Below are 11,226 nucleotides of genomic sequence, written 5' to 3' on the forward strand. Positions count from 1 at the left end.
CCACTGGCTGCATAACTGGAAGTGGCTGTCATTAACTGCAGTCATGTTTTATTTCACATCAGACACAGCAGCAGGGTCGGGACTGTCACAGCTTTTAAACTTAATGTGGTTACTTGCTCAAGCAAATGGCAATGCGATTCTTCTTACATAAACTAAAAGAAAAAAGCAGCTATTACTGAAGAAGACAAAAAAGGCTGACGAAATCCTTTATCTTCATTGTCTAGCAATAACTTTACCATCTGAAAGCTATTAAAACATCTTTATGACCTTACTGAACAAGGGTTGCAATTTAGAATAGGTCAACAGAATATACAATCAGAAATTGTCAAGGGCAAGACTGATAAATGTTTTTTCATAGGATTTGTCAGAAATAAGAAAAATACAAAATAAAAACTAATGCCATCTGTAACTCCAATCCTCTTCTGTCTCATAAGTGCTAATCTCTGATCTATGCCCCTCTGTGATTTAATCTGCTTGCCACACAAGGCTAACTGTTACCTCCTGTAAAGCCAACATTCACTTGATTAGAGTCTAATTTTAGCCAAGCTGCGTGCAACCCAAGCAATTTCTCAACTAAGACCCCTGAAGCATTGTCTCTGTCTGCGTTTTGCTGCTGAGTCGCACTTGGATGGAAGTCATCGTGCTTTACTCGTCACCAAGTGGAAGAGCAGAGGAGGGTTATTAGCAGCAGGAGGGTTGCTCTCCAGCAGCTCTATATGAGGCACTTTTCTCAGCAGGCGCAAGGTTGTTGTGGCTGAATACCCTGTTGAAAACCTGACATTACTGAAAGAGCGTCATCAGCAAAGAGGCAGACACAGGTCAAGTATTGGATGTGAGCACAGAGGTCAGGCATTAGCTTATCTTAAAAATAACACTGGAGATGCCAGCCAGCGCTATTCATCACTTCCGTCTGTATCTACATTCTGCATTTTATCTCAAGACTTTGAGATTGGAATACATTTTCCCATCCTCGCTATCTCTGTCGTGCTTCAACATTTTGTGTAGAATAACAAGCTTTTTTACCTTTGCACATCTTGCCATCGTTGTGCAAGTTTCTGTTATATTTGTTTATTGTCATTCATGACATGTTGTCTTTGGTTCATATAAGTACACCTCAGACCAAGAACCTGAGACAGAGGAAATGACTCAATATATTTGAAAATATTTATTAAAGTAAATATAACAAATATATGTATAAAGTATAACACACAGAAAGTACAAAGGTTATCATTTTCTTTGAAAATCAAAGTGACAAGAAGTCAGAAAGAGAAATAAAATATCACATCTATGCCTTCACTTGGTTATGAAGAAAATGATAAATTAAATAAAGACATTTAGAGGCAATGTCTGCTCAGGAATTAAAGCAAAAGCACAAATTTCATTGACCATGAAGCTAGAAAACAAGAGTTCAGACTCTTGACACAGGTTGGCGATGGCACTCTGCTGCTTCAGTGACAGCCAGGTCACTTTTAACTCACAATATTTGACTTAGTCAACATAATTACAGTGTATTAAGTCACAATACTAACTTAGTCTTTTCTATAATGACAAGTAGAAAAATCTGGATTGAAACAAATGTATCAATACAATTTCAAAATGGAAAAATATCATCTATCTGTCATCTTTCAAGTTTTTCTCCGACATCTACAGTAGAAAAGGAATACATTTGGAGAGTGGTGCGTTCATTACTGCGTCATCAGCTACCTTTACACACATCGTGTCTGTACAGCAGTAAAACCAGACAGTGGTAGAGGTTTTTACAGTGCATTTTCAAGCTGTAGGTTGACATGTTAGTATATAGTAAATGCAGACTTTTGCATGACAGCAGCAGCTTACACACACAGGCAGGCTGGTGGATAGGCCAGTTTTGTTCAGTTCGGATGGCCTCCATCTGAAGCGGCGCCATGGTAAGGCGGGTAAATTAGGAGCCCAGAGATGGGTCTGTCGAACCCCTCACTGAGTGGAGTCAGAGTCGCTTGAGTCCAGGCTGGTCTGTGTGGGTGTGGGGGTGCAGCTGCAATGGGCAGTCGGTGGGCAGTGGAGGGTCTGTGTGCTCCGCCGCAGGTTCTCCAGGGACTGCAAAAAGGAGCGACGTGCCCTCTCCTCTTCCAGTGGAGAGGAACCTTCTTCTTCTACCTCTGCGATTTCAGCAAAGGTGACAGGCTGTGTTTTGAAGCGAGCCTCACGGGGTCGGCGAGAGCGGCTCTTGCCCTTTGCTGGGACCTTGGGGACAGGCAGCTGCTGGGGGAACTCCTCCATAGCTGAGGCCATAAGATGAGCTGACAGGACATGAAAGCCAGAGGCCTCCATAGCCATCGGACGCACAGCAGCCATGGTGGAAGAGAAGGTAAGTGAAAATAAATCTAACGTAAAATCAAATGTTACACCGGGTGTAAAATACAGCCGGAAATAATTCTAGTTCTTCTCTCCTTAGAAACTGTCTCAAGCTTCTTTTGCTTTGCTCTTTTAAGAGCCTTGTCCAACTTGAGGAGAAATATTTATGTCAGGATCAACAAAGCAAGAGTCCATCCAAAGTCAAGTCAAACAACCAGTCCACACACCTCCAAACTCAGGTACATCGAAGAATGTTAATCTTGAAGAAAGAATTGCTTTTGAGCTGCCCTTGTCAGTCTCTTCTCTTGTCACCTCAGTGCGTATCAGCCTTGTTGGAGCCTGCTGTCTCTGCTCTGTCTATCGTTTTGTATGTGTCAGTCTAAGTCAGCTGAAGCTAATGCCACAAGCAGCTCCAGCTTTCCCTTTTATAGTAGCTCACTACCCACTCAGTCTCTCTCTCTTACTGAGTATACTCCCTGTGCCAGGTCCCTCCCATTCCCCTCCTTCCCTCTCCGTCATGGTTCCGGCCTGTGTAGCAGTCAGCCCCTCAAAATAGACACGTGAAAAGACAGTATCTGTGTGTACGGGGGGGGTGTATTTGGGCTTTGATAGATTTGTAGTGAGGGAGACACATTTGAGAGTGAGATAAAGATAAAGATATTGGGAAAAAAATTGGATTGAGAGGTTAAGAGACTAGGCTGAGATTCAAAAGCTGAGATGGCACTGTCTTAGGTATGCTGACCAGTCATAAATTCCTTCAATGACAATTGGAACCAGCTTGTAGTATATCACTAGCCAGCAGCTTTATTTGCCAGTTAGATGTACTAGAAACACATATGTTTTTATTCAAACAACATATGTGCTTGAGGAGCTTCCCATGTGTTTGGAAAGAAACACGGCTCACTTACAGTGTTAAAACTGTAAATATATAAACACAACTGCGGGAGAGAAAGTGGAAAAAACAACAGTCCCTGTGTTGATACGTCAGTCTCACAGTATCACAGGGAAGCTGCATATGCATACTTGCACACGTAGAACAGAGAGAGCTTACATCATATATACATCATATGATATCACATATAATGGCACGGTCCTAGAGGCAGGCAGCCTGTAGCAGCAGCTCTGGACATTTTGTAGCCTATCTTTCTTTGCATTTTCTTGAGATTTCCTAATGTGCATTTTTCCTTTAGAAAGATGGATTTTCACATTTTCTTGAGCATTTTTCTGTGGTGGTTTGGATGCTGTGCTGCTGGAATGACTGGTAACTCTGGCAATTTTTCCATCTGTTATGATGCATAACACTGTCAACTGAAAAAATTGTTAATGTTGATGAAGACACAGCAGGAATATCAGGAGGGCAATTTTTTTATTGAGACACGGCTGCAGGAACAACTCTTAGACCACTCTATTTAGCTTTAAGACTATACAGGGAGACAGAGACTGCAGACAGAGAGAGAGCTCACCTGTGTTACCTGCTAATGCTGTGTGGGACATTGTGTGCCAAGTTGTTGCCAAGCTACAAAAGCACCACCATAACCCACTGATGGTGACTTCAGAGGATTTCTACCACACTTTCCTCTCTGCTGCACTTCAACGTTTGTCAGCTGATTTAAAGAATTATTGAATTGAACAGAATATTGTTCAAATGTAAAGAAGGACTTTTTGCCGTTGAGACAGCAGTTCTGAAACTAGTTAAGACTAAAAAAAAAATGCTACCATTAAATTGGCATAATCAATATTTACAAAAGGTTGCACAGTGGTGTGCTGTTGCCTCACACCAAGAAGATAATTAGTATCAACATTTCTCATGTTACCATTTGACCTTCATCAAATTTGCTCTAACAGGGTACACCTGTGAGATCCAACAGGTAGCTTTCAATCAGCTGATGGACTTTTGATTACAGTACAAGGAGAGGATTCTTAATCAGATTGAGAGGGGTGGTGTATATCTTTTGATAATCTGATCAAGAGGAAAACGTTACCATATATGCATATGATTTTTATTAAATATGTTCTTCCTGCAGGGTTCCAGGTTCAACTCCCGGCTGGGGCCTTTCTATGTGGAGTTTGCATGTTCTCCCCGTGTATGCGTGGGTTCTCTCCGGGTACTCCGGCTTCCTCCCACCGTCCAAAAACATGCATGTTAGGTTAATTGGTGTCTCTAGAAATTGTCCTTAGGAGTGAGCGTGTGTGGTTGTTTGTCTCGTTTGTCTCTGTGTGGCCCTGTGATGGACTGGCGGTCTGTCCAGGGTGTACCCCGCCTCTCGCCCATTGACCGCTGGGATAGGCTCCAGCCCCCCCGCGACCCGACCGACGGATTCAGCGGGTATAGAAAATGGATGGATGGATGTTCTTCCTGCTAGAAACATCTGGGGGTAAGGTGACATGAGGAGTGTATAAAGCGTACAAACAGAGGTAGCAAAAATTATAGACACAACTTTTCTGTTTGTTAGAAATTTTCAGAGTAACTGATTCCTTGTCTGTAAATTCAGAAACGGTAACTTTCTCCTGCCAGTCTTTGCTTTGGACCTTCATCCACAGACTCCTGGAATGGGGAGAAAAGGTCCCCTTTCACTTTGACAGAAAACACTCTGACTGTGACAGCAGGAGTCAAAACCTTGTCTGCTGTTGAGTTTGCTGCTTTGTTATTAAGAGCAGCGGAAAACAAAAAATTGTTTACAGGTACAATAGTCTCTACCTTGCACATATTCTTCAACTAAATTAATACAAAAATACAAATCTATCAGTAAGGTGGGAAAACTCTTCTTCTTTTGTTATATGTTCCACAGATTAACGGGCTGGCCAAATTCGAACATATCCAAAGAGTTATACCTGATGGAGTTACACCTCCTATGAGGCATGTTAAAAAATGTCATATTTGAATATTTAATCAGAATGATTTCAATAAGACTGAGCGAAGTGAAGCTATTGTTGTTTTTTCTCAATTTCAGCACCTACATTATTTTATATTTTGTTTTACATTGGATTTTGAATCCCTAATTGCACTGACTGAACCAGTTACACTTGTTATATTTTTATGGTGGAGATTGTTTTTACTGGTGCACAATTATTAAATATATAAGAAATTCAGTACATTAATATCTGTTTATTTGTTTAAAAAAAATAGGAATGAAATGTTTAAGTCAAGTCTGATGTTGCCTTGCACAAAAGAATGATCCCAGTCTTTTCCACACAATGAAACTTACCGTTTGTTATCATAATTCCACGCTGTTTTTCTGTATTGGTATCAGATCGGTATCGGCGATAATAAACCTCAGATATTGGTATCGTAGGTGAAAAAAGCGGATCAGTGCATCCCTAATTTAAAACTATACTGACTTTTCTTATCATCACAGAGTCAATAAGTATCGATAAGTATACAAAACTAAAAAAGTCATTCAATGAAAACAATATTTGTTGAAGAATCCATCATTTGCTTAATGAAGAGTAAACTGCTATTTAAGATAATCTACATTAATAATTCTTTACCCTAAATGTACTATTCAGGGCTGTAGTCATATCAGCTAATAAAAACATATGTATTTGGAAAGAAAGGGGAATGGCCTTGTTTGCAGACGAGAGAAAAGGATGATTGGTCACAGGAGGTCACATAGGATTGGCCTTATATGTAGTGAGAATCAGAGCAGACAAACAGAAGCAGAGACACCACAGACTCATCAGCAGTCCCAGCAACACCCCAGTCAACATGTCACGTCATCTCAACTGTTACTGTAATGACTATATTTATCAGTGTCACTGCTGTCAGGGCTGGTGTAGGGCTGCTTCGGTTCACACTCCAGCTGAAATGATTTTTTCTTCCACGTGTGACACAGGTCAGATGCTGTCTGATGAGAGTATCTGTGCTGAGACACACTTTCTCAATACCAATCAGAAATAACAAAACCACACTCATGTGAGAAGAAAGAACTACAAAAAGACAAAAAAAACAAAAAACAGCAGCAGCAGAAATGACTTATTTAATTTCCAGTGGCAGCTTCACTGAACCTGTTTGAAATGCAGTAAGAAGGTTAATACGAGAGAAAAGAGGCAGCTAAACTATAGTACCTCGACTTACACAATAAATTGAAGAAACAAATCTCACCAGACAGCAAGGAGAGACATAAGGATCACAATGAAACAGATATCTGATGTTAACATTCTACATGTCATGTATGCATCGTCACTATGTAGTCCTTCCAAAAAGGTGGCTGCTACGGGTCAAATCTACTGCTGCCACATACATTAATGTCATGAGAATGATGAAAGATGAAAGAAAAGTGATTGGATAGTTCACTACTAGAGAATATTCACAAGACAGACAAGTGAACTAAAACGAATGAATGACTTCCAAATATTACAATCCTCAGAGGATGATAATCATAATGCAAACATCCAGTACCATCAAATTAACTTTAAAAACAAACAAAAAAAACCAAAGAAAACCAGGGTGATGAGTCAGTGACACAGGATGACGAGTCATACCATGATCTATTACAGCAGTTAATGTCATAGTGGGCAAGGCAACAGAAAGCAAACTCAGGGGCAAGCCTAAGTGTCATCCATACACACTAATATTAACTTCCAGTGTCATCAACAGTGGCATGTACATCATTCCTTGCATGATCAGTCGCACCGAGGTGACAACTTTTATTGCATTTAAAAATAAGACCTCATACAATTCTCCAGCATGGTTCCACAGTTTTCAGGAGTGACATTACAACCTAAAAAACTGTCCCCCCGTTTTGTCATGCATTCCTCTGATGGTGCCTCAGGGGAGTTTAGAAGGAGACCAGGTCATCCCGCATCTCTTCTCCCACATGCAACTTTGCCAATGCAAACATAACCACATAAAGTCAGTGGGGGTATAAGTTGTGGATGTGACCTTGCAAATTCACCCTTGCTCTATTTTTAGTAGTTTTAAGGTCAACAGTGAACAGTTGCCAACTGTCATGTGTCATCACATGACACTTCACCATTTGTGTGTGTATGACAGTGCTGCACATGTAATGTGGGGTGTTTTTTCATACAAATATGATGCACGTTTGATTTTACATTTTTCCTGCCACCCACGTGTTTAGTGTACGTGTTGGATGACATGTTTGCGGGGAAAGGCGAGTGTATTACGCACACATTTATTTGGTCAAGAGCTCCAAGTATGTGTCCTTTGGGATCACTTGTTTTCCTGAGACATTGACAAGACTGCACGTGCTTGTACACAGGGACACGGTTTGGCAAAAACAACTTTCAGAAAATCTACTTCTTGTCTGGTGAATACTTTTTTGCAAACCCTTTGTTATTCATTTTAAAGTCATTTTTAAAAGACAGAAAGAAATATTAAAATGAGTAAGGTAAAAGTAAAAAAAACTTGATAATATTCAACTGAATCATTCATGATGTTCTATTTTTTCGGATGGAAATCCAAATTTAAATGTTACTGATGATCACTGAATTCTACTGCCTGTCATCCTTATTACATCCATATGGCTGGACCTGAGTGCCACCATCAGTACAATTATATAATTTATCGCACCGCGACTACATCAAGACTTTTCCTCTGCTTCAAAATTCATATTAGTTACAAAGGGTTATCCCGACTGCTTCCTTGCTACACTGTATCCTGTATCCAGCAGCTGATGACATTTTGAGGAGAATGCTTCCAGCGGGGTGCAAGGTAAGAGGCAACTGAGAAATAATCCCCTCCAGTCATCCCACCTAATTACCTACAACACACAGGCCCTTAAACACAAAAACACATATGAAGCAGACTGATATCAGCTATTAAACATGGTACTTAGAAAATATTCTTAAAGTTTTTCTTTCAACTTTAAAGCTCTACTTACTAATATCTTTCAGATAATAAATCATAAAAAACTACATATAATATGAATCAGGGCTGACAGTTTTCAGTTTTTTTCTCCTGCGTGGCTCGGCATTCTCATAGACCTGAAAAATAATTACGCTGATAGGATGTAAAGATTCACCACTGCCTTAGCCGAGTGATCTGAGACATTCTCACATTTACATGGAATACACAAAGAAAAATTGATAATCTACTAGCCAGCAAAAGGTATAGGCACCTTTGTGTGTGTATGTAAGTGTGTCATGTGCATATGGAAGGTAGAGTTACAAGACTAAATGTCAGACACCGGCTTGCAACACCCCTCACACAGATGGCATACTGGTATTGATATACAACAAGGCAAGTATTTGTCAATGCAGTGTCTGTGTCAGGGACACAACTGAAAGTGCTTTTGTATTAGTGCAACATATTCAGGCATTTTCTAGGTGCTAAACATAATGTACAAAAAAATATGAGACACAGTTAGATATAAGCAACACTTAATTCATCTCTTTGACACTTTTGGAAATGCAGCAGAACAGAGCTGCAAATAGAATGACATCACCAACAGATACATTACTATGAAATTTTGCACATACGTTTGTGTAGCCCGGAGGCTGAATCCAAATGACTTTGGAGGCCTCCTGGCTTTCTAGTTCCATGATCAGGTCATTTCAAGGAAACATAAAAAAACTTCTATAAAGAGGATTTATTCTGAAAAATTAATGACATTTCCAAGAGATGCAGTGTTGTTTTGTGTTTCAGTAACTGCTAATAAGTTCCTTAAAATGTCCTCATAGTGAGTATCCTAACACACTGGTGTTAGCACTGAGCAACGTTCATTACAACGCTCAGCGATAATTACAGCCTCTCAGAATGACCACCATGGCATCTTTTAGTCTTGTTTACTTCACTTTGAACTCCTTTATCGTCTCATGCTATAAAAACAATTCAGAAAATCATGCAATATATTCTAGGTCACGCTGCCCTACATCTGTGTAAGTTATGCCATCACAGCCACAGGACACAGAGTGATGAAAAGAGTGTTTATCTGTGTACACTGCTAACAAGAAGAGTGTGTTGAAATAGAAGAGAGAGGAAGATAGAAAATCAAAGAGACAGAAAACAAGTTAATAGTTTAAAGGAACACTTGAAAGAACATTACCATAAAAAAATAAAAAAAAATAAAAAAAACCCAATCAAACATGTTTTTTCTTAAATGTTGGATAATTTTCTTAGAAAGATTTAGTCATTTGGATTATTGTGTGTCCTGGATCTATTCATGGCGGTACTTTGTGTCTTTTTTCCCTCACATTCGATTGCTGTTTTGTCGCCTTAAGTGTAATGTCAGTTACTCTGTTACTGTGGTCATGTGGTCACGGACACGAACAGAGAACAGATCTTTAAATTACAGTGTATTTAAATCGGATGTTTACAGTGCAGAGAGGAATCAAGAACCATGGAGCCGCCACCCAACTTGATCCTCTCCACAAAAGTGCCAGCTAAAACCGTGGAGAACTTTGGTAATACAACAACTGGGCACTCTATCAACACACACTTCTGATGAGTAATAAAGACACAGAAGGGCAGAAAATGCTTGGAATATATCTGAGATGACATACCCATACCCATTCGTCTGTGCTAGATCACTTTAATTCTGTGAGAATTTTCAGATTCTTATCGCCGCTAATGAAATCTGTAAATATTTAGTCAAAGACTTAGATGTTATCGTAAAAAAAATATTTAAATATGTATAATATAGAGCATTTAAAATGCGAGAGACATTTAACTGATTTGTGTATAATGATATGAAATGTAAGCTCAGGCAAAAATAACTACTTCTAATGAGTTTGTGTGGATGAAGAGAATGGGTGAAAATAAGTCAGAGAAAAGTGAGGAAAATCCATTAAGCAGGTCCACAGGGTCAAAAGGTGAGGTACACACTACAGGACACATTCCCAGACTAGCAAATCTCCCTGTGCCCACTGTTATGGACTCTTCTGTTACCACAGCAACCTAAATGTCAGTGGACAACAGAAAGGAGCAGAATCAAAGCTGTCAAGTCACACAGTATGCTCCCTCTTCCTAATAAGGAACAGTGAGTTTGCACATCTACTGTACAAGTGATTGACGAGACATGTGCTGCAGCTCTTTCTTGTAAAGTTACTTGGTTTGGTATAATCCTGCCAGCAGAGAAACCAAAACTAAAACTTAATTTTGTGTGTGGTTTCTGACAGAAACTGTGCTATAGCTGAATATACTGAACAGGGGACCACTGAATGTTTTTCAAGAAATTCAGTTGCTGCAATATATTACACAATTCTAGATTTCCATTTGAAACCAAGTCAAATAAACACTGTGTACATAAGTCAATTTTAGAGGCACTACTCAAGGCATTTTTGGACTTTGGACAGCGCAAAGCTTGCTAATCCAATTGCTTCCAGTCGTTATTTAAAGCTAGACTGTGATACCAGCCATTGTTTCAACAGTTGACATTCATACAACTAAGTGCAGCATATGGTATATAGATGACAACACTATTAGCTGATGAACATTTATAATGACAGGCAGCTTTTCTAATCTGACATCTCTGATGGTTTGTAACACTGAACCATCATTAATGTCTCCCACAGAAACTGTTAGACTGTTAGAGAAGTTATAGTCACTTTTAAAAGAGTACTTATCAGGTGACAGGAAGACGTATCTGTTTATCAGAGTCTATCATCGTCTTCAAACAGTCAGATCAATACAACACTTCAAGCAAAATGAGTTGGTGAATAGGGGACGCCACAGTTGGCCATCATCCCATCTGTACAAAGCTGCCACAGAAAAAGCTGATTGGTTCTGGGTTTAGTCAAGATGGATTTATCTGTATATTTTGATGTTGTGTATCACAGGAGTCCTACTATCTCACATGGTAAGTAGTTGTAGTTTCTTTGTGAAAATATCAACAGCAGAGGTAATGCAAAGTATAAATCAATAAACAGTAATAATCTGGGGGTTGGCCTAGTTCCTATCCTCTCCTGGACTGAGTCAATAAGACAACATCAGGA

General features: G+C 39.6%; 1 protein-coding gene across 1 annotated transcript; it reads right to left on the reverse strand.

Annotated features, from left to right (window-relative positions):
* Positions 1 to 1,181: 1,181 nt before the first annotated feature.
* On the reverse strand, positions 1,182 to 2,751 carry c7h11orf96 (chromosome 7 C11orf96 homolog). Its single transcript, XM_075471059.1, has one exon. It carries the CDS (start codon positions 2,332 to 2,334, stop codon positions 1,954 to 1,956), a length of 381 nt encoding a protein of 126 aa, XP_075327174.1. The 5' UTR covers positions 2,335 to 2,751; the 3' UTR covers positions 1,182 to 1,953.
* Positions 2,752 to 11,226: the final 8,475 nt, after the last annotated feature.

Source organism: Odontesthes bonariensis, chromosome 7 (assembly GCF_027942865.1).
Source record: "Odontesthes bonariensis isolate fOdoBon6 chromosome 7, fOdoBon6.hap1, whole genome shotgun sequence".
Taxonomy (NCBI): domain Eukaryota; kingdom Metazoa; phylum Chordata; class Actinopteri; order Atheriniformes; family Atherinopsidae; genus Odontesthes; species Odontesthes bonariensis.

What these genes read in the sequence shown, in the direction of transcription:
- c7h11orf96 (XM_075471059.1), bottom strand. Translation starts at nt 2,334, where the DNA reads ATGGCTGCTGTGCGTCCGATGGCTATGGAGGCCTCTGGCTTTCATGTC.